The sequence below is a fragment of the Rhinopithecus roxellana genome, chromosome 1 (assembly GCF_007565055.1).
Source record: "Rhinopithecus roxellana isolate Shanxi Qingling chromosome 1, ASM756505v1, whole genome shotgun sequence".
Classification (NCBI taxonomy): domain Eukaryota; kingdom Metazoa; phylum Chordata; class Mammalia; order Primates; family Cercopithecidae; genus Rhinopithecus; species Rhinopithecus roxellana.
This window is the reverse complement of record NC_044549.1, coordinates 189,611,221-189,635,086: the sequence shown is the minus strand read 5'-3', so window position 1 is coordinate 189,635,086 and position 23,866 is coordinate 189,611,221. Positions and strand designations below refer to the sequence as shown.

At 45.0% G+C, this 23,866-nt stretch overlaps 1 protein-coding gene across 2 annotated transcripts in view; it reads right to left on the bottom strand.

Moving 5' to 3' along the window:
- Window positions 1-1,345: 1,345 nt before the first annotated feature.
- The window catches only part of PXYLP1 (2-phosphoxylose phosphatase 1), a 65,150-nt gene continuing 42,629 nt past the window's right edge, over window positions 1,346-23,866 (bottom strand). Inside the window, exons 1-5 of one of the 2 annotated variants that reach the window (XM_010378262.1) lie at window positions 21,740-23,686; window positions 17,881-18,039; window positions 16,880-17,006; window positions 8,889-9,028; window positions 1,349-3,721 (exon numbers count right to left, since the gene is read on the bottom strand). In XM_010378262.1, coding sequence (XP_010376564.1) covers window positions 2,784-3,721; window positions 8,889-9,028; window positions 16,880-17,006; window positions 17,881-18,039; window positions 21,740-21,770 — 1,395 coding nt within the window. In that variant the 5' untranslated portion in view covers window positions 21,771-23,686 and the 3' untranslated portion in view covers window positions 1,349-2,783. Of the gene's footprint in view, window positions 3,722-8,888; window positions 9,029-16,879; window positions 17,007-17,880; window positions 18,040-21,739; window positions 23,687-23,866 lie in introns of those variants that run through there. The other variant, XM_010378261.2, reaches the window with a different exon arrangement.

Genomic DNA, 23,866 nt, shown 5'->3' with positions numbered 1-23,866 from the left:
TGTAAAGCCTTGTAGTCCTGTTTTTAGTACCTTGGTTTTAAGTTTCATGGATTTTTAATGAGATTTAAAAAATATGTCTAATCTATACCACGAAATATTATTCAGTGGCTACAAAGAGCCATCTACATTTATACACAATCAATCAATCATCTATCATCTTAACATGAAAATATCTTTAAGACATACTGTTAAGGGAAGCAAGTTAGTGAGAAATACTTCTAAGACATACTATTAAAAGATACAAGTTAGTACTTTTTTTTTTTTTTTGAGATGGAGTCTCGCTCTGTCACCCAGGCTGGAGTGCAGTGGCGTGATCTCAGCTCACTGCAAGCTCCGCCTCCCGGGTTCATGCCATTGTCCTGTCTCAGTCTCCCGAGTAACTGGGACTACAGGTGCCTGCCACCACGCCTGGCTAATTTTAGTAGCCACGGGGTTTCACCGTGTTAGCCAGGATGGTCTCGATCTCCTGACCTCGTGATCCGCCCCCCTTGGCCTCCCAAAGTGCTGGGAATACAGGTGTGAGCCACCGCGCCTGGCCAATAAAAAATAGTTTTAAAGGAAAAATATTTTTAAGAGAAGCAAGTCATACACACACACACATATTATATTTACATATATATAAAATGATCTAGTTCCTATTAAAAACTACATATATTTCTGAATCTGCATGGAACTTTTCCAGAAGAATATCTGTCAGACAGCTCACAACGTTACCTCTGGAGGCAGGATTAGATGAGAACGTCACTTCTGAAGTTGTTTTTCAGTATTGGTTATTTTCTAGTGGGCATGTATTAATCATAAACACAAGGAAGCTAAATTATGCATGTATACACCCAGGCCTGTCATGAATTAAGTCATTAGACCACTGCCCAGAAACCAAGGCCTATGACTATGTCCACTGATCTCACCTCTGTGCTTAGTGTTTGTAATGGAATGAAGTGTCTCGGAACTTGATAGTGAGGAAGATATTTTAATGCTGTGCATACCAGTGTCTTCGAAGACAAAACTTTTATCTACACTTCTGATGTTGACTCTTAGCCACAATATTTACTTTTACCAACAGATACTATCAATTGATTTTTTAAAAAATCTTCTGAATCACTTTTATTTTTAAATCTTCAAGCTGTGTTTAGCAGTTCTAATTCAGATATATTGTGAGTGGGAAGAAAAAAAACACAGTCTTTGAATACTTGAGAGATAACACAACTTTCAGCAATAAGTGAAGCAGTTAAAATAAAATTGTAAAATACTGGTTCTCTGCATGACATTTGAATGAAGGGGGAAAAATAAAATACTGGCTCTCACTTGAAAATAACTCGAGTGACTTACAGGTACAAACCGTGAGTTGTATAGTATAGGTATTTTTAAAAAATTTATTTATAGAAACAGACATATTCAAATGCAACACTGGACAAAAACAAAGAGAAAAAGTTGGAATGCCAATGACGCCAGAGAATCTCACTTGCACTTCCCATATGTCTGAATTAGCACCATTAGTTCAGAAATCACAGATGTAATCATAATTGCTTCTAATATATAAAACACCTTATAAAGATCTGTAAACTATCTAATAGCAAAGTTCTTCCAAAAACGTATTTAAAAATCAATCAGAATTTACCATTTAAAACTGATCAAAATGTTTTAAAAATGAACCCAATTCTACGGCTTGTCAAAGGGAATGAGCCATAATTAGCTTTATTGGAAGAAAGTGCCTGAATTCATCTTCTAGCCTCCTTCTAACCACCAAGCAGGTACAGTACACTGAATATTACATCAGAAATAAGAGTCATCTAAAACTGGTCTTAGAAAATATTTTCCTAAACTATAAAAATACTAAATGGCATACAAAAATTTCAGCATATACAGCAAATAGACTACAGCAAATATTTAGAACATACTTAAAACTATCTTGTACCATAATCATCATGAACATCAAGTATTCTTCTAATCAGTTTTCTATGATTCATTATAATTCAATGTTTACTTACCCTCAAGTTTTGTTCTAGTGTCAGACACAGACCAAATTCTGTGTTTCTAGCAGAAGTTACTGGAGGAACCATTGAATAATTCTTGGTATTCAACTCATTCTCAAAGTGCTGGACGTGCAATTGTAGAATAGCCTATTTTTTAGATTAGGGGTTAGCAAACTACAGCCCAGGAGCCAAATCTGGCCACCATCTGTTTTGTCTGGCCTGGGAACCCAGCTACACATATTCCTTTACATACTGTCTGTGGTTGCTTTCCTGCTTCAGGAACAGAGTTGAGTAGTTATGACAGAGACTGTATGTGGCCTTTTGGTCCACGTAGTCTGAAATATTTACAATCTGGCCCTTTACAGAAAAAGTTTGCAAGCCCTATTTTAGATAAATCACTTTAAGAAATTCTTAAAAAGGGCAAGGTAAAAATGTCTAAGATTAAAAAATTTTTGGCTGAGGTGTGCTGGTTCCATCACATAGTACCATGGGGCAGGCCAGAAGAGTGCAAACTTGGATTGGTGACTTCGGGTCTTGAACTACATTATTCTGGCATTCTAAGCAAACTCTGGCTTCTAAACAAATACCTTCTATTCCTCTCTGAACTGGCCATTTTGTACCAAGAAATTCACATACCACATTACAGCAATGTGCTTACTGTTCAACCCCAACCATCTGTGGTTCCCACAAACAATATTTAGCCTTTAAAAAGCAATAATCTTCTACCCTTAGCAACAGACAGAACTAGAAGTGGACTTTTCCCAGTGCCCTATATTGGCACAGATTCTATACTGCTGTACTGCATACCTTTTAGAATCCTTCCCTGTGACATGCATCATAATAATTTGTACTACTGCCACCCAGGGCTACAAACATGTCCCTTTTGACAAAGCGGACCAAGTTTTCAAATGGGCACATGGGCTTGGGAGAACGCTTGTGGTGGTCTTGGCAGAAAGAGGTGTGGAATGTGACATCGACGCCATTGTAAAGAATCCGGACGGAATGTTCATTGGGCTTTTCTCTGTCTTGCCAAAGCTCAAAGATCAACCTGGCTGCAAACCTTGGGAATCTGGCTTCTGAAAGGCCCAAGGCACTGAGAACTGGTGACAGAGTGACATCGTGAGCAGAGTAGAGGGCAAAGAGCTCTTCTTTCCTGCCCTCGGTGGCACGCTGCATCCGGCCGATGGTTTGGTTCAGGATGGGGTGGGCACCCAGGAGAGAATACCCAAGGTACAATTTCTTCTCCCGTCTCTCCCTTTCATCCTCGATCTGATGGGTCTTAATTACCTTGAAGTGCTCCATGTCGACACAGCCATTTCTGGTACAGGGAAAGCTGACATTGTGGCAGAGGTGGCAGAGCATGGAGTCTATGGGGTTGGCAGCTCGAAGCTGCTTGGTGGGGACGTCCACGATCTTGGCCATCTCCCCGTAGGTCTTCTCCAGCTGGCTGTTTTTCAAACGTAGGAGGTACTGACGACGCTGCTCCTTTTCCAGATACTGGTTTCTTACCGGGCAATAGCAGCTTCCAGAGCAGAACAGCGCACTTGGCTGGTGCCTGAAATAAATCTTCTTCCAGTCAAAATCTGGGAGAAAGCCATAAAGCAGGGCCAGCCCACTTTGTAGGGTCCGACTTTTCCCAGTGGTCTCTAAATACAGCTGGTCTGCAGACCAATCATTGGGCAGGAGTTTGTGTTTCTTTAGATAGATGTCCCTCAGCAGCTGGCCGTTCTGCAAATGCTGCACGACTCCTGAAACACAAGCACACAAAGCTTTCCTTACTTCCAGCTGAGCAAAAGAAACAGCAAGGGGAGGTGGAGTCAGTGTCCAGGTCTGGAGTGTTTTAGGACAGAGTGTAGTGCAAGAGAATGGCATCCAGCCTGTTTCCCCGTGGTGTGGAAGTTACAAGCTCCAGTTCACAACAGCTTGTGAAGGGAGCCTCTTGGGGGTATCCATGAAGGATGAGCAGAGTGGGGCCCTGGCCTTGGGAACCACGGCCTTTGGACCATCTGCCTCGCACCTGTCCTCCAGACCGGCCTCTTCCCTGGGGAGAGTATTGTGACTGGTGGGTCTCAGGGTTAGGAGTTGCCCAGCCAGGGGATCTCTGTAATTGCATGGGCCTAAGGAGAGGTTTTTCCCTCCTGTCCAGCTTTCCTCCGTGTGCAGGGAGTGCTCAGTGAAATCGCTCAGGCGAAGGCTGACCGCAGATTCCCTGCTTGCTGCTGTCTCCGCACTGCTGGAGAGTCCCCTCCATGACCCCACCCTCCCCAGCCTGCCAACCGAATGTTCTCTGATAACCTGCTGGGCACGTTCTGCCTGATCCTGAGGGCTTTACAGACTCGTCAACACACATGCACTCTCTGTATGATATGGAAGAATCTCCTGATACCCAGACAGAATACTTGAAAAAAGCCAAGTGTAGAGCAGTATGTTGATTATGCTCCTTTAAAACGAAAAAGAGGGAAAAATAAGAATGTGTGTTTGCAGTTGCCTGAGTTTTGCATAAAGAAACTTTCGAACATTGTATAAGAAACTAATCTCAATGGTTCCTTGGGGGTGATGGAGGTACAAAAATGAGGTGGATGGAACATGGGTAGAAGCAAGAATTTAAAGTTTACCTCTTAGTACTGTTTTAGTTTTGAACTATCACAGTATAATAAATTAACTTTTAAAACTGGAAAAAGCCTTATCTTTAAGCAGAGAAGGCAACCCAAGACAAAAACAAGCTCACTCTCGTCCTGTAGTAGGAGGTAGCAGGACACAATCTGTCATGGGCATGAGTTCTACACACAGGCCCTGAGACCAGTGACACCGTTTATCCAGATGTCCAAGCAGTATGAAGAATCCCACTGCAAAGATGAGACAACTTCAGCTGAAAATTGTGAGACAGAGGGAAATACATTCCCCCGGGAAAGGGAACAGCTCAGCAAAACCCACAAAGGATGTCTGGGTCCTACTGTGAATGAAGAGTGCTGAGAGCAAAACTGCCCCAGGAACCCAGGAGCTAAAGGCTGGAACAGGCTTTAGCATTTCCAAGACGCTTTGCAAAAAACACGCACACCGTGAGAGACAAACATTAAGATTCTGTGTCTCGCCCTAGTTCACTGCTGGGCCTATTTTATTTGTTAGGCCACATAAAGTTAGAGTGCTTACTGTGTGCCAGGGCTTTCTCATTTAATCCTCAGAAAAACAAAAACCCAATGAAGAAGGTATATTATTATTATTATCCCCATTTTCCTTATTTTATAGATGAAGAAATGAAGGCCTTGAACCATTCACAGTTAAAAACTGGCAGAGCTAAAACCCAAGGCCCCATCTGGTCCTAATTTTATGCTCTTAGTCCCTTATATTTTCATGCTGAAATACTAAGTTCTAGCTATTTAGGGCTTCTTATACTTGCCAAACATAGCCTGCATCTTCATGGCTTTGTTCATACTGTTCTGTTCCCTTTCTCTCCCTAGAGAAATCCTCCCAGGGCCTGGCTCCAACACCACCTTCTTTGTAGTGCTTTCCTTCATCTTCTCCCTGGTCAAGTTAATAATTCCTTCCTCTTCCCACATGCTGCTGGACCATAACGACATCAACTGCATTTATTGGGAGCCTCTCATATGCCAGCACTGCACTAGGCACTCTACACATGCTACCTCATTGAATTCACCACCAGCCACTGGGAAGACAGGCTCCTCCCCATGCTACAGGTCTGTCTGACTCCAAGGCCTGTGTTTACTCTCTAAGGCCCTGCAGTATCCAGCATTACAGGCAGTTGTCTCCACACGCATTGTTTGCTACAGCTGCAGACTCCTTTAGGACAGGCAGGAGGGTCCTGTTCATCCTGCTACCCCTCTCACACTCAGCAGCTGCCAAAGCATCTTCAACAGGGTAGGCACTCGTGAGCAATCTTATCTTACGTAGTTACTGTGGGCTGCCATAAGTACACCAGGGACAAAAGCTGTTTACAACAGCCATGCATTTTTCATGATATTTAAAATAGAAATAAAAGTGACCATTAAAAGAGAATGAGGAAACAGGAGCAGACAGTATTACAAAAATGATTTCTAGAGTAATACTAATTTAGAAACAATGACAATGATAGATGAGTGGAGAAGAACGATCTGAATGAATGATTAGGTGTGTGAGGACCAACCCCCCAGCTTCTTCTCAGGTAGCAGCTCCTGGATCCAGAGACAGGCACCCTCACCTCCTGTTCTCTGCACAGTCACCCTGACCTGTTAGCCAGGGCTGATGGATGCTAACCCCTAGGACCTCAAGGATTCTCTCTCTCTCAAGAATTTGCATTTGCAAATTCATCTGTGTATGTGTGGCTGGGATTGTAATTCTGTTGATAGACACAGCAAAAAATCAGAGAGAGAAGCAGGGACAAGAGAGCTTTTTTATTCCTGGTTCCAGTCTCTAGAGGTCTGATCAAACTCTTGGTCTTAGAGTCTGTGAGTCATTCCTGAATCCTTATAATAAATTTCCCTTTTTCACTTGAAGTGGTTTCTGTTATTTTTAACCAGAGAGTCTAACCAGCAGTTCTCAGCAAGAGTGCTACTGCCTTCAGACAGGGCTTGGGGGTGGAGTTATCACAATAATATGGGGAAGGGCATTCTTGGCACCTACTGGGTGGGGGCTGGGGGCTAGATAGTCTCCAGAAAGGACACGTGTCTCTGTCCCACAAAACTTTTGAATGCAGCACAAGACATTCCATCACGTACAAAACATATTTGAGTACTTTAGCCTGTAGAATCTAATTCTGTTTTTTTGTGTCTGGAACACAAAACCATTTTTGAATAATATTAACGTTGGCTGAATTTTCCAGAAATACAATATAAACTAAGGAACATCTATACTTTGTTTTGATCAGAATTTCAGAAAAACCATGTCCTAACATGTGGTATTAGAGTCACCAATACAGCATCCATCAATCATCTGCATTTGTAGCTGTCAGAGTCACATTTATGTACAAGCATTTGAAGATTTCATTCTATTTTCTAGTGTAGTTGTTCTTAAGCATTTATACTGAGACATATATAATTAGGTAATAAATCAGTTTCTTTTTGTTTGTTATAGCTGGGTACCCTGGTATGACTTGTAAATAATTAACTACATAGAAAGATTTCATTCATTCATTCATTCATTCATTCATTCATTCATTCCTTCACTTATTGAGACAGGCCTCACTCTGTCACTCAGGCTGGAGTGCAGTGGCATGATCATGGTTCACTGCAGCCTTGACCTCCCCTGGGCTTAAGTGGTCCTCCCACCTCAGCACCTGAGTAGCTGGGACTACAGGCACGTGCCACCATATTTGGCTAATTTTAAAAAATTGTTTGTAGAGACGGGGCTCCACTATGTTGCTCAGGCTGCTCTCAAACCCTTGGGCTCAAACGATTCTCCTGCCTCAGCCTCCCAAAGTGCTGGGATTGCAGGAGTGAGGCACCATGCCCGGCTGATTATATTATATTTAAATTTCACTTCATGATAGTTGAGGGAGATTGCAAAATAGTTAATTGTGTAATCAAAGAGGGTGTTGGATCTGCTAGGATGAAAACCCTTGTTCTAAAGTAATGCATGTGGAACTAATTGCCAAAGGCTTTTGACACAACTCCTTATCCATGGCTAGTCCTCCAGAGGCTTCAGTTTGCTCCACTCTGTCACCCAATATCATTCCCCCAATAATAACGGCAAAACCTAAGAGGGCCAACTAGAGGACATGGACCTTCCCCCCCATCCCCGCTGAGGTTCTAAGAGGCTGACGCAACATGAAAACAGAACATGGCCAATGGGTCTTCCCAATTCACCCATAAAGGCTGGTGACCAAGCGAAGTTCCTCTGAGGTTCCAGACTGAAGAATCAGAAAACTGAAACCTCTTGAAGGACCACCTGTTCCTCTATTCCCATCAAAGATGACTCCACAGTTAACTCACCAACCTACCCTGACGGTGAACTGACTGCGCATGGTCTGGCTAGGGCTGCAGAAGGAAAGCTGCGCTTCCGTGAGAACTCAGCTCAGCCAAACAAACTCCACACGCAGGAGAAATGTGCCACGCATTTTCCTCCCTGAAGTCTTGTACGTGAAAACCTATTAGACGTCTTGTTAGAAACATCTGAGAACATGAGTTTAGTTAAATAAATGATCAATTGCCCATCCAGAGTGAAAGAATATGGAGCTATCACAAATGATGTTGTGGATAAACAGTTATTCATAAGGAAATATTACCAAAATGTGTTGAGTGGAAAAGTGGGTTATGAAATAGTGTGTTTAGTAAGATGTGTACGCGCATAAGCACAGGAAGAAGGGTTACTCTTTTTTTTTTTTTTTTTTTTGAGACGGAGTCTCGCTTTGTCGCCCAGGCTGGAGTGCTGTGGCCAGATCTCAGCTCACTGCAAGCTCCGCCTCCCGGGTTCACGCCATTCTCCTGCCTCAGCCTCCCGGGTAGCTGGGACTACAGGCGCCCGCCACCTCGCCCGGCTGATTTTTCATATTTTTTAGTAGAGACGGGGTTTCACCGTGTTAGCCAGGATGGTCTCGATCTCCTGACCTTGTGATCCGCCCGCCTCGGCCTCCCAAAGTGCTGGGATTACAGGCTTGAGCCACCGCGCCCGGCCAGAAGGGTTACTCTTAAGGGTCTATTTCTGTGGTGGAATTACGGTTGCTTAAACTTTTTCTTCCTTTTACTTGTCTTTCCTAATTTATCTTCATGAACACATATTGTTTTTGTAAGAAGGAGAAAGGTTCTATTTAGTTTTGATAACTCTGATGTTTATTTAGAGGCCCTGGTGAACGAGCTCCTCACAGAGCCAGTCCTTGCTTACCCCTCTGAGCTGCACAGCACCCCACCCAGGAGAACTGCTCGGAAGGTATGCAAGCAGAAGAGCGGGTGGGGGAACCCCCGAGCACGTGGCTGTCACACATACCTGTCTGGGTGAGCTCTCCCATCTCACACAGCGGGTGATTTGGGTAAAGAGGCAGGGAGTTCAAGGGGCTTTCGAAAGAGGCTCCGGATCCTTTTGACATGTGACTAATGAAAGCTTCCAGTTTTGGGTGATATGGTTTCCTAGAGAGATGATAGAGAGAGTTAGAGGTCAGAGTGCTACAGAGGAGTCCAAACAGTTTCCAGCTTCAGCGAGCCAAATCCCACGTGTGTTGCGGCCTTTTGCACCCACAGTAACAGGTACTGGCTCAATCACTTTGCAATTCCAATTTCATTATTTCTCCACCACTGACACTGACACATGAAATCCCCTCCGTGAGGTCGGCTGGAGTTCCTAACCTCTGCTGAGCTCAGTACTGTGGGATTCAGCTTCGCCGTCTACCTTCCGGCTCCCCAGCCTGCACCATCTTCCAGGCTTGCTCTCTGGGAGGTGCCAACACCCACTCAGCAGTCACGCCTAGACTGGGCGTCGTCCCACTCTCTCCATTCCCTGCCCCTGCACATGTTATCTGCTCCCCATGTCTTGCAGATTCTTCCTCCTGGTGCTTTTCCATCCCCTTCTCCTTCATACTCACAGCTACTACCTGGGTTCTGGCCTCAGGCAGCTTTTGTCTGGCTGGCAATGGGCTCTTTCTTGGTCTTCTTGCTGATTAAGCATGCCCCTCTAATAATCTTGCCTTCTCCACAGCCAGAAGGATTGATTTAAAAGGTAACTCTGACCAGTCACTACCCTTCTCTATCACCACCTTCTGGAAGGGCCCACACACAGCCTGTCACTCTGTTCTGGCCCCGCCCTGGTACTCACTGGCCCTCTCTACCCTACTACTGTGCTCTGGCCACACCAAGCCAAAGGCCTGCTTTCCTCCAACACACAGCGCACCTCATTCTTCAACACTTCCACCACTTTCCACAAGCTATCCCTTCCTCCTAGAAAATCTACCCTATCCTTTACCAAGGTCGCCCATAATCCTTAATTTTTCTGACCTCTGAAAAATCTTCCTTTAGGAAAATTGTTAACTGAGTAAAATAACCAGGATCTCTTACAATTCACTCCACATTTTGGACATACAACCTCTCATTTAATATAGGGTAATAATAAATGTCAAAAAAAGTTTATATATGAGATCTGAGAGTATCTATATTTCTGCCACAAAGTATATGTGGTAAATCTTTCTAGTCACTAATATACAATTACCCTGAATAATGAAATGATCTATGAATATAAACATCTTTTCTTTGAATAATGAAGTAGCCTATGAATGTATATACATTTTCCAGCTGAAGAGAAGTGGACAGATAGAGTAGTTCATGACTAAATTCTGTAAGAATCAGCATGAAAAGAAGCAAAGATAAACTGTTCTTATGGCAAACCCCTGCTGTCTGAAGGCCCAATTACCTTTGAAAGTGCTTTAAAAATGGCTGCCAAAGTGAGTTTATTATCTATCAAAAACACAAAGCAAAAAAAAAAAAAAAAAAATCCATCTTTTAAAAAATATGTTTTTAAATTAGGGAATGCTAATCCAGACATGTAGTATAGTCTAATAAATCACCCTGGATGGCTAAAAGGAGTTATGCCTTTCCATAAAAACAGGGTATGTTATTTTGCCTGATGCTAAAGCACATAAATGTTTGCAAACTGGGAAATAAAATGCCCAGACTGACAATGAGGCTGCCAAGAGTAATCCACATAACAAAGGGTATCCATCAACAGGAGTCAAATGTTCTGCACCAGGCCATTATTTCAGGTTGGAGATTTTTTTGAGGATCTGAGAAAGCTCTGCTGCCAATTTTAGAAATGGAATTTCACAACTGGAAGTGTTTGCTGAGACGACCCAGGTTTTCAGGGCATCTGATTGCTTAATTGTATCTAACTGTATTCATTCCAATGTTTTTTATTTTTGTTTTGTTCTGTTTTTGTTGTTTGTTTTTGTTTTTGGCATGCAAAGATGAAGACTCGTGGAAGAAAAACTTCATTTAAAGAATAGCTAACAGGTCGGGCATAGTGGCTCATGCCTGTAATCCCAGCATTTTGGGAGGCCGAGGTGGGAGGATTGCCTGGGGCCAGGAGTTTGAGACATAGGGAGACCATGTCTCTACAAAAAATACAAAAACTAGCCAGGCATGGTGGCTCAGGCCTATAGTCCCAGCCACTCAGGAGGCTAAAGCAGAAGGATCGCTTGAGTCCAGGAGGTAGAGGCTGCAGTAAGCTGTGATCATATCACTGTACTCCAGCCTAGGTGACAAAGAGAGATCCTGTCTCATAAAAAAGAAAAAGAAAAAGAAAAAGAAAAAAAAGATTTGACAACAAATGGCTCTATCTTTTTAGTGGAAAGTGGACCAGGTAACTCAAGTCCTGGGCCTGGATCTGACCACCCAGGCCCTGTCTGCCTGGTCCACTGCTCCATCCCTGGAGCCCAGAGGGTGCTTAGCATACAGCAGATGTTCCAAAGATATATGTGAGTGAATTCAACTGTGAAGTGTCCCATCCTTGGATGCTTCATGAAAATAGCAAGCCTTCCATAATCTGTAGAAATGAATACGATAAGTTCCCATACTGTTTGTTAAAATATTCAGATTTTGATGAAAATATAGTCAGCCCTCCATCTCCTCAGATTCTGCATTGGAAGATTCGACTGTGGATCCAAAAATATTTGGAAAAAACCCAATAAGAAATAACAATACAACAATAAAAATAATACAAATAAAAAACACAGTATAACAACTATTTACATAGCATTTACGTTGTATTTGGTATTATAAGTAATCTAGAGATGATGTAAAGTACATGGGAGAATGTGCGCAGGTTCTATGTGAATACAACACCGTTTTACATAAGGGACTTGAGCATCTCAGATTCTGGTATCCAAGGAGGATCCTGGAACCAATCCTCTGTGTATACCAAGGGATGAATGTATAAAAACTAAAGGCTACTGTGGATGAGACTAGTGTACTAGTTGCACACTAAAATCTATTCTCTTCTTAAGAACTTGGTTAGATCCTATTTCTGAGGTCCTGAAATGAGGTAAAGCCACATTCACCAATAGAATGGAAAGATGTATGCCACTTCTGGGTTTAGGCTTTCTGATCATGAGTATGCCCACTTCACATTCTCTTCCTTCCTTCTAGCCATTATTTAGGCATGGCACAACCAGGGTTCAACCATGTAGCCATCCCCAGGGGATGGTAGAAGCAATAACCTGGAAGAAACCTGGGGCCCTGAATGACCAGGTGGAGCTGACTAGCACGATCTGGAACACACATTTCAGACTTTCACATGAGGAAGAACTAAACTTCCTTGTTATTTAAGGTAATGCATTCATGAGTCCCTGTGCGACAAAATAAGCTTATAAAATAGGTGTACCCTGACTAATGCAGACATAATTATATCCATGAAAATAACTTTTTCTTGAGTAAAAACTCATATTATTATGGGCTCATTGAAAATCTTCTTTCATAATGAAAACTGGAAGAATCAAAAGTGTTACTATCTTGAGTCTTCAAGTCATTCACTTTGGAGTCCTTATTTTCACTTTTATATGCATTATTCACATCTATATATACCACAAAGTTTGAGGCTGAACCCCAAGGCTAATCTACACACCCATGAGAAAATTCATTGTTTATTTAAAACCTCAGCAATGACTGAGTTCTGCACAGAATGTTAAGGCAAGCAGAGGAGGCAGACGACCAGTGACACTGTTACCAGAAAACACAATCCGAAAGAGCATACCTAGCTGGAAACTGGAATCACACTAGATTTTTAAAATTCATGCCAATTAAAGAATTTATCATCTTACATATTAATAACATGAGGTTATGAAAAGATAAGCCCAATGTACTTTTCTTAGTCTTTAGCTTTCTGGACCTTTTGGCCTCACTTGATGTGATGCATTGCCCTGCTTTCCTCAGCTCTCATAACATTGCTCTCCTGACTTTTCCCTGTTTGCAACATCCCTAGCCCCTCTTGAAATCCTTTTTTCTCTCTGAGTACCACATGCTGGTGTTTCCCAGGACTCTGGTTTTGGCGCATCCCTCACTTCTCAGGTTCTGTCTGTAATATAAGCCCACAGCTTCAAATGCCATAGCATGCTGAAGATTCTCAACTAAACCTCTCTCTCCCAGCAAACCATTGCCCCTGAGCTGCAAAATTATATAGGCTAGGCTGGCTCACACCTGTAATCCCAGCACTTTGGAAGGCCAAGGAGGGCGGATCATGAGGTCAAGAGATCGAGACCATCCTGGCCAACATGGTGAAACCCCGTCTCTACTTAAAAAAAAAAAAAAAATACAAAAATTAGCTGGGTGTGGTGGCATGCGCCTGTAGTCCCAGCTACTCAGGAGGCTGAGGCAGGAGAATCGCTTGAACCTGGGAAGCAGAGGTTGCAGCGAGCCGAGATCATGCCATTGCACTCCAGCCCAGTGACAGAGCAAGACTCTGTCTCAAAAAAAAAAAAAAAAGAAAAAAAAATTATACAGCCTACTACTGGCTAGAAACTGTCTCTTGAATGTTTCATGACAGCTCAAATGTAGCACCAATGCCTGTACCAACTTCCCCCCATACCTCCCTTCTGTGTTCTCTAACTCCAGGGAGGGGTACCACCACCAGCCAGACACCCAGTCAGAAACCTGGGCCCCATCCTGCCTGTCTTTCATACCCGTGTTCAACCTGCCACCAAGTCCTATTGATCCCACCTTGTAACCTTCTCTAAGACCCATCCACTCTCTCCATCTCTGCTGCCACTTTCTGAGTTTCAGCTGCTATCATTTATTCATTCAACGAACATTTAATCACACCCCACCACTTGTTTGCCAGTCACTGTCCTAGGCACTTGGGATGCAGGAGCAGTGAACAAAAACAAATAAAAATATCTGCCCTCAGGGAGGTTATATTCTAGCCTGGGGAAACAGACAATGCACAATGAACACTGTGTGTGTGTGTGTATGTGTGTGTGTGTGTGTGTGTGTGTGTATGTGTGTGTTTGTCTGGGTTAGAAAGTAACAGATGCTATGGCAAAGAGAAGAGCAGGCTAAGGGGGTTGTGGGAGACCAGGGTGGAAGGAAGAGTACCTTGTCATTTTAACTGGAGTGTTCTGAGTAGGTTTTATTGAGAAGGTGACATTTGAGCAAAGACTTAAAGGAGGTAAAAGGACTAGTCACAAAGCTATCTGTGGGAAGAGGCTTCCAGAGACAGAAACCAGTCTGTGCAAAGGCCCTGAGGCAGCATACGGTGCCCGAATGTGCAAAGAAGAGCTAGGAGCATCATGGCTGAAGCAGAGTGAGCAAGCACGAGAGAGCGGAGGGCAAGGTCAGGCGGGTAAGGGGTGGAGGAAGGGCACTCAGGCCTTGTGGGGCATTTTAAGGACGTGGATTCTGATTCCGAGTGAAGTCTCTTCTCTGGATCACTATCCTAGTAATACCACCACTAGCTGCCACCAGCTTCAAGTTCATCTTCCACACTATGGCTGTCAGAAACCTTCATCTTTTCATCCCTTTCACTCCCTGGCTCTCTCGCTACCTTCAGGCCTGGACACACTCCCCTGCTGGGTATTCAAAGCCTCAGATAACCTCGTTCCCACCCAGTTTTCCACTCCACGCTTGAGCCTGTGAAACTAACTTTCTGCTCAAGCCTGTGAAACTAACTTTGAGGGCCTCAACGTACTAAGCTGTCCACCACCTCACACTGCACGTGTTGGTCTCACCGCCCAAGGGCCATTCAGCAGCAGCTGCTGCCTGACTTGCTCCTGCACACCCTTCTGGTCCCTTTCTCTGTGTGGCCTTCCCTGATCTGCCACCCCGTGTCCACCTCCCTGCCCCAGGTTGGGTCAGGCTGCCCCTCTTCTGGCTCATGCCCCCTAATATGGCACCAAAATTACTTCCATTTCTACTTCTTGCTCTTATTCCATTTCTTCCTCTTCTTTCTCTAATGCTGCCACCACTGCTGCCACCTGTGCCAGTTACCATTCATGGAGGGCTGCTGTGTCCTGGGCACTGGGCCTGTCTCTGCAAAGGTACTGGGCTCCCTGAGGGCAGGGGCAGCCCCAAGGAGTGGCCTTTCTTCTGCAACCCCTCAGAAGCCCACTCCCTCCCTCACTGCTCCAGCCTAGCCATACCCTGGTCTTATTGTAGCTCACATCTGCCCAGTTCTTCCAGCCTCAGGCCCCCTGCACTTGCTGCTTACTCCATTGGGAACGTTCTGTCCCCTGGACCATCACAGGGCTGGCCCCCTCACTTCACATAGGTGCCTGCTTATGTACTACCTTCTGGTACCTGGCACATGATAGAAGCATAAAACTAAAATTTGTGCAATAAATGCTGATCAAAGTGAATGTTTTCTCTTCCTTGCATGTAGAAAAGCATATTTAATTCATATTTATGAATGCAAAAAAGCATTTACTAAATATGGCATATAAATAACTGATAACCTTAATGCTGGCTAAACGTAATACTATGAGGGTTAAAATAGCACCTTCCTCATAAAGCACATGGCATTCACAAAGAGGCAGCTTCTACTACAAAGGCTTTGAGAGTCGCAGGGTGTGTCATCATGGATGGAAACCCTGGGGCAACAAACTTGTGGACTGCCAGCTAGTGTTTGGCTCAGCTCACTGCACCCCGCCTGCTGGCCCCAGTATTCCGTTTCACTAGACTAGAATAATGGGCATGCTCCAGGGCGCACCACCTTTTAGGGGGTCACAACTTTAGTAATTTTTAAAGCTGAAGTAGCACCTGGAAGGACAGCAGGTATCGCTGGTGACCCAGATCCCACAGTCCTGGGGGAGTCAGCAGCCCAGAGAGGGTCCCCTTCACCGGGGTTCCTGCTCACTCTTCCTCTTAAGTACCTGTTTATAATGATGAGTCAACTATTACTGTTTTTAAAGATTACATCAATTAAATGATATTAAGTAACAAAATATGCATACTCCACCCTCTTTACACAAAGGATTTAAGGTGGCTTCTAAAAATACAGAATCTTCAATAAAATAAAACTAGGCAAAGGAAAATGAGGGCAGAGGCAGCCAGGCCAACTGGTCCCTAGGAACTGAACCTCTCAAATGGGAGCGCCAAAAATGGCCCCATTAGAGGGTCCTGGCATCACTGTGACAGGGTCCCTGCAAGACGAGCTGCCAAGTGTCACTTTTAAAGAACAGCCCTGGCTGTAGTGAGGTAATCCATGACTCCACCAGGCTCACCCTCCTGGGGCAGGCTGGCACCCCAGAAGCATTCCATCAAAATAACGTCTTCCCCACTTCCTTCATCTCCCAACCTCATTCAGTAAACTCTGCTAGAATGTTATGTGCCTCCAGACACATTTGCTGAGGTCTAGCCCAACATTTTATTGCTAACTATGCTTCTAATTTTAGGGCCATGCCATTTCCATACAATTTCCACTCTCTGTTCAAATATGTTTCATCCTAAGGGCTTTCAACCAAGAACAGGCTGCCTCTACTCCTGTGAAAAATTAGAAGGGTAAAATAATTCTTACATTTATATAGCCCGGCAATTGCTAACGTGCATTTGTCTGTGTCATCTCACTTACTCCTTGCCCCAACCTTGCAGGGGGAGCCTTGTGATTCCCCTTTCAGAGGTAGGAGGCTGAGGCTCAGAGGACACTAAGGGGCTTGCCCGCTGCTCTGAATGGAGCAGGTAAGCTGGGGCGGAGGACTGTTAACTCAGTGCTCGCTATACGGTGTCCCAACTGTTTATTGAAGTGAAAAACATCAGTGTGGGAGGGTGAGCCTCAGACTGGCCTGGGCTCAGTATATCTGCTGTGTTGCTTCAAACAGGTGTCCCTGCCTCTGTGGGCCTCCGTCTTTTCAACTGTATAATGGCACTCACATGTAGGACTGCTCTGAGCCCAGGCTCCTGCAAACAGTATGGTTCACCAAGTGTAGGTCACTCACCTATCCTGTCATTCTCCATCCTACAGGATATAACAGATACTTGAAAATGACTTTTAGAAAAAGTGCAATTTACCTGTTAGCCACCAGAGTGCAGTCAATTTCTGGTCGCTTTGTTTTGGGAATGACATACAGTGGGTACCTGTCTCCGTGGCGAATGAACACATGCACTGAGACCAGCTTAAAATGATGCGGGGCATGACCTGTGAGAGAGAAGCACATTGTCTGGTTATCACTCAATAGGTGTCAATCCTTTTACAAGGGGGCCAAGGGGATGACCTGGCCATGTTCGTGCCGGGCATCTGAGTGGGAGGCAGCAGGGGCCACCATGGGGTTGCAGAGCCACAGTGAACGGGCCTTTGCTGCCATGCTGGATGGGGGCCACTGAACAGTCTTACGAGGTGGGACAGAGGAACGTGAGTAGGCTGATTATGTCCCAGACCTCCTGGAAACCATGGGAGGCCGGTGAAATGCAGGCACAACTACTAATGTGGCCTCACTCACAGGCACAGACCAGGGAGAGATCCATGAAAATATTAGAAACAATGATTTCTGCTTTAAATCTTTCATAAGACAAGAGAGGCCATAAAGAGATCAATAAGGATTCAACACTATGCTCTGATACACTTTTAGAAAAGCAAAACTTGTAGAAATTGCCTTACTTCTATGGCAAGATGCCAGCAGGACATCCTGTGGACATCCTAAGTCCCAAGAGGCTACCCTGAAAAGCAGAGTGTCTCAACGTGCTGCGCTAGTGCCTGCCAAGGCCACCTTTCTACCTTGCTGCTGTCTCACTGAAGATCATGATGATGGCAAACATTTGTGGTGAGTTGATCGTGAGCCACGTGGTATGTTCAGAGCAGTTACTGAAACCTCCCCAGTCCCAGGCATAAGTCCTGCGAGTTACTCCCATTTTATAGAGGAGAATGCAAGGACCCAGGAACTCATTCAAGGGCACAGCCTGGTGGCAACTGCAGCACTTGGGTCCTGGCCATCTTGCTCCTTACCGCTGTGCAATGCTGCTGGAATAACTAGTTCCCAAAGGGGTGTCTGTCCTGGCGGCACAGTCAGGCCTACCTTCCATGCTGCGCTCAGCCACGCTGGGGATGTTGCAGTACAAAAGAGCTTCGTAAACGGGGTCTGTCACAGGGGGCTCCGTCACAGGGTCGGGCATGATTCTCTTTCGACTCTTGCTACTCACTCCATTCTTAGCTGTTGACACCGGGATCAGGTGGACTGAAATGAAGCAAGGCAGGTTGTGATGCATAGTTCCTGGGGCGCCAGGCCAGCTGCTCGGCCCAGTGCAGGGCTGGATTTCACTTTGAGGAGCTATTCTTGCACTGAGAATCAGGGTACACGTCAGTGGAGCAGAAGTCAGCTTCCCATTCGAGAAGGGCTTCTGAGCCCCAGTGTGTCCTGCCCCTTCCTCACTGCCACTACCCTCTCCTTGCCATCTACTCAACACCAGGGGGGCCTCCCAAGCAAAGGGGCCTCACTCAGGGCAGTTGGAGGAAGAACTCACACACTAACTTCTTAGGACCTGATTACCTCTTCCCTAATGCCCTTCAATTCCAGTAACAACAAGGAGGAAAACCATCATCCCTCATTGAAGACCTGCTAGGTGCCAGATGTGGGTATCTAACATACCCCATTTATCATCATCTGCTTTATGCTTTGTGGGCCTTCAGAATCACTCATTTAACCCATGAGAGCACTTTACAGAAGAAAGCCAACGACTAAGGCATGTGTGGTGGGTGAAAGCCTGTCTCACGCTCACTCCTTGACTTTAGGCCAGCTTCCTTGCCACTGTCTTGGGGTGGCATGTGTGGGTCCTGCAGTCTGTGTGCTTGTCCATCTACCACCCTCATTCCATTAGTGAGCTGACCCTTCGCCACCATGTGTGGTCAGGCTGGACTGTCAGTCACAGTGTCCCTACCCTCTGGCAGGGGTGGACATGTGACCAGAGTTAATAAGGATAGTAATGGGGCAACTGGACTCCCTTTCCTTGAGACGGGTGACATATAGACAATAGAAGAGGTGCTTTTTTTCTTTTGGATGCTAATCTGTAAGAATGGAAATGTGGGGCTGCTCAGCCATCTAACCCTCGTGAACAGCCTCTGTCTCAGTGGTCCCGAATCTCTCCATGCCTAGGGAATGTGTTTGTAGCATCATAGATCCTCTACAACTCCCAACACAGTAATAGTCATACTTTCAGCATCCGACCATTGAGGGAAATACATGAAAATAAGTGTGCTCATAGATCTATTTAACTTCTAAAAGGTTTATCAATCACCATAATATCTATACATACACACGAACAATAGCTAAAACAGGGACCAACCACCAGCCTAAATCAATGTAAATTCCCTAATTACTTCTACAAATTCTTCTGTATAAATATTTAAAACTTCCCTTTGGCAAACATGCCATAAACAAAGATAAAAGACAGGCAACACACTGAGAGAAAAATATTAGCAACTAACCTAACAAATGATTAATATCCAAAGTCCATAAGGGCCCCTACACCTGAAAAATCATTAAAGGATATGAACAGGCCAATTGCAGAAAAGTAAATACTAATGGCCAATAAACACATGAAGAGATGCTTAAGATTAGATAAATATAAAACAATGTGGTATTATTTTTCATAATTAAGTTTATTCATGATTAAAGAAACAGAAATCAAACAGTGGACTATATTAATAATTTTTCCTCATCAAACTGGCAAATCATGTTTTAATAACACTCAATATTGGGAAGGGTGTGAGAACCTGACGCTTCCAAACATCGTAGGGGAGGGTGGAAATTGGTGCCTTTCAGGAGTGTTTGGCAGTAGCCATCAAAATGGAATATGTGTACTATTCCATTTTGTGTACTATTCTGTGCCTTGGAATCCATTCTGTATGTATAAAGATAGCGATGCCCACACACACAAATGTAAACGTATGGCCAAAGAGATTCCCTGCAGTGCTGTTTGTAATAACAAAAAAGGGAAATAACCTAAATATCCATTTCTAGCAGAACAGAATGTTATGTCCCTGCTGTGGAACGTTCTAGCCCAGTTAAAAAGAAGGGAAAACAATCAAAGATAAATTAAGTGAAGTGAATACACCAAGTCACTGGCTACTGATATAATCTTCTTTGTGTAAAGAAAAAAAAAACCATAAATGCATAAATATACAGGGATTGGTTTATTACGTAAATGCACAGAAAAAAATGTCTAGAAGGTTACCCATCATAACACAGCAGTGGTTTTCCGCTGGGGAAGGATGGAATGGGGCGTGAGAAAGTATTTTTATTTGTTTCATCTATTCGCACACACACATACGTACAGTCAGGAGTTGTGTAACAATGGGGATGCACTGAGAAATGGTCCTTAGGCAATTTTGTCATAGTGTAAACATCATAGAGTGCACTTACACAAACCTAGCTAGGAGAGCTTTCTACACACCTAGGTTATTTGGAACAGCCTGCTGCTCCTAGGTTACAAACCTGAACGGCCTGTTACCGCACTGAATGTTGTATGCAGTTGTAACACAATGGTAAGTACATATGTATCTAAACATGTCTCAACATAGAAAGAATACAGTAAAAATATGGTATTATAATATGGTACCACTGTCATATATGTGTTCTGTTGTTGATGGAAGTCATTATGTGGTACATGACTATATATATTTACAGTAAGCACATATTAATGTATTCTATATGTATAGAAATATATATTTCTATATTTCTATGCTGTCTAGGTATGCATTTTTTTTTTTTTTTTACAGTGAACATATTTCCCATCATTACTTGTGTTACCAAAACAACAATCAGAGAGATACAGAACTGGTGATTCACCCACCCAACATTAGACCTTTGGTTGCTCCTAGAGCCACTTTCTTTCCAGTAGTTGGAAGGTGCTAGGATGACTAACACAGCCCAGGTGTTCAGAGGGAATTCACTACAGGGAGATTAGCACAAGAGCATGGAAATACAGAAAAGTGCTAAGGCAGTCTCTTAGGGACCTGGCCCTTCTGGCTGGCTCAGTCCTTGATTCTGCTCTTTTGTGAAATATACCAAGTCCTGGCCCCTTGGCCATGCCTGTGGGCATACTTCCTTACGGTCTGGGCCAGGGAGAGAAGCAGCTAAGGAGACAGGATAATATGAGTGACACAGGGAAATGGAGGGGCACAGGTGAGGACAGTGGGTGTCCTAGAGTGCCCACAGTTTGCTAGTTCATCTGTAAGCACCCGGGGTGAGGCCTGTTGTGGCTGCCATTTGGGAACCATGGTGGTCGGGTGCAAATGACCCACCCATGACCCAAGGAAGCAGTGGTTTGAAAACCACAGATAAAGATCAGAATGAGACCTTCCATCCAGAAAGATTTTATCTGCTGCTTCCTCTGGTATCTGGGCCTGTCAACCTCGTTCACTAGTTCAGAATGTGAGATCACCCTGTACTATCTGTGCCTCCCTGAGTCACCAGGACATGGCATCAGTCCACAAGGGGCTCTCCCAATACCAGGCATTCAAAACAGGTCCTGACCCACAGAAGCTGTGAGAAGTCTCCCCAGCTCCATCTTGACCCCAATCCCAACCTGGTTCTCACTGTTCTGAGTTGCTCTGAGTCACCCCACCCCACAGGATGTTTCTCACTTATGCTCCGCTGTTTGCTGGCAACTCTACCCTCACCCTCTGCTCCTGAAATCTGGCCAACACTGTAACTGGTCCTAGGGATCACCTCCTCCAGGAAGCCCACCCTGAATCCCCAGATAGTTCCCATATCCCTCTTCTATGAGCCTGCCCAGTTCCTGCTGCCATCATGGCTCACAGCATAGCATATGCAAGCAGGGGTATCCCAGTTTGTCACCCTGCCAAGGGCTGGGACTGTGCCTCTTTCACATTTATGTCCCCTGCTGACTGACAGAGGATAGGTCTTCCAAAAATACCTGCTGAACTGGGCCAGACGCTGTGCTCCATGCTTTTGAGGAAATATCACATGGACTCCTCATGTGGAGCACTGAGGGTTGCTGAGCCAGTCTGGGGTGAGGGGCATTCAAGACAGGCTTCCCAGAAGAGACACCTAGCTGGGCCTGAAAGGCTGATGAAGCTGGCTGTGTGGAGGGGAAGAGGAGAGGAGCAGAGGGGAGGCTGTGAAGCACAGCCAAACACGGCAGATGAGGGTCAGCAAGCTGGCTCAGGATATGCCTTGGGTCCCGTAAGGCCTGGTCAGGATGGCCTCACCAGGGTCGATGTACAGGCTGGGCTCCAGAAGGAAGGCTGGGAAGGGGCCTGGAGGAGCAGACCCCAGGCTGCAGGCCGCCTCTGCCCTGGTGTGGTGCTACTCACCACATCAGCTCTTGAGGCTTGCCCTGATCATCTAGATAAAGGGAGCTGAGGGACAGACCCAGGGGCTGGGGTAGACACTGCTCTAGGACACTGCTCCTCCCAGCAGGCTTCGCCCAGGCCCCCCGTGCCTCTAGCTGTCCTGTGGGACAATCAGAAACTCTGCTGACCTCAAGCAGATGACAGCAGCTCAGATGTCACAGGGCAAGAGAAAGAGGCTGTGGGGGCGTCAGAAAGAATAGTGGGCAGATAAATAGATGGAAGGATAACGAGTTTCTTTATGTAGGTGGGAAAATTCATGAATCTAAATGAGTGCCCTGGGGCCACTGTGCCACCAGGACCAACATGAATAACATGATATATCTTTTACTGATGATTAACTCTGTACCAATAGGCATGCAATTTCTCCGTGGTGTGATTACCAAGTAGGAGGGCACATTTCCATAAGCTACCTTTGGAAATGAGCCTCTCTTTTATGGTGGCGTTCTCTGCTCATCTCATCTACGATCACTTTCATCCTGTCCACACATCTATAACCCTCATGTGTAAAGATGCCGATAAGGTCGCAATTTCAAAGAAATGGCAGAGAACATGACCTCTAAAGCATCTCCTTGGGACCCTCCCTCTCAAAAGCAACCAAAAAATTTCTTAGAATCATGAGTAAAACAACCAGATGCTATCCTATGCAGGCTCCCTTCCCACTACCCTTTCCCACCCCATCTCCCAAATGCACAGTGGATGACTCGGTGTGTATTACTAGTAAACAGTCCCATAGCTATAGCTAGGATGCAAGCCAAACTGATCCTCTCTCTGCTTTTCCCAGCTTTGGATCTCAACCTAGAGTTGTATCCATCAGCCAGACAGTAGACCTCAGGCAGAGGCAGGTCAAGGGAGTTACCCAAAGTCCTTCAGCCTGTAAGCCCAGGCCTGCTCACCCACTAAGCTTGGTATTCATGCATTTGTCCATCCGGCCATCCAACATGCATGCAGCACATGCTGGGGATTCTTCAGAGAATAAAATGAACAAGGTCTCTGCCCTCACCGGGTTTACAATCCAGTTGTGGGGGAGAGTCAGACATTAAATAAGAAAAGCGGGGGAGAAAGCACATGGACCATAAGCAGAAAATAGCCTTCTCAGTCACCGGGCCCCCTGCACTCCCTGGTTGCCAGTTGGGGGCGTGCAGGTATGGAAATGATGCAGTGAAGATATGGATACAAAGGAAATATTGGGAAGTTACCAGAGATGATGGCTAATACTGTGTGTCAACTTGACTGGGTTGAAGAACACAAAGTATTGCTCCTTGGTGTGCCTGTGAGGGTGTTGCCAAAGGAGATTAACATTTGAGTCAGTGGGCTGGGGAAGGCAGACCCACCCTTCATCTGGGTGGGCACAGTCTAACCAGCTGCCAATGCAGCTGGAATATAAGCAGGCAGAAAAATATGAATAGAGAGGCTGGCCTAGCCTCCCAGCCTACATCTTTCTCCCGTGCTGGACGCATCCTGCCCTTGAACATCGGGCTCCAAGTTCTTCAGTTTTGGAACTCGGACTGCTCTCCTTGCTCCCCAGCCTGCAGGTGGCCTATTGTGGGACCTTGTGATCATGTGAGTTAATACCTAATAAACTCCCATGTATGTGTATGTGTGTGTGTATATATATCCCTCTAGAGAGCCCATGAGTTCTGTCCCTCTAGAGAGCCCAGGAATGGTCAATAACAGCTTTAAGAAAACAT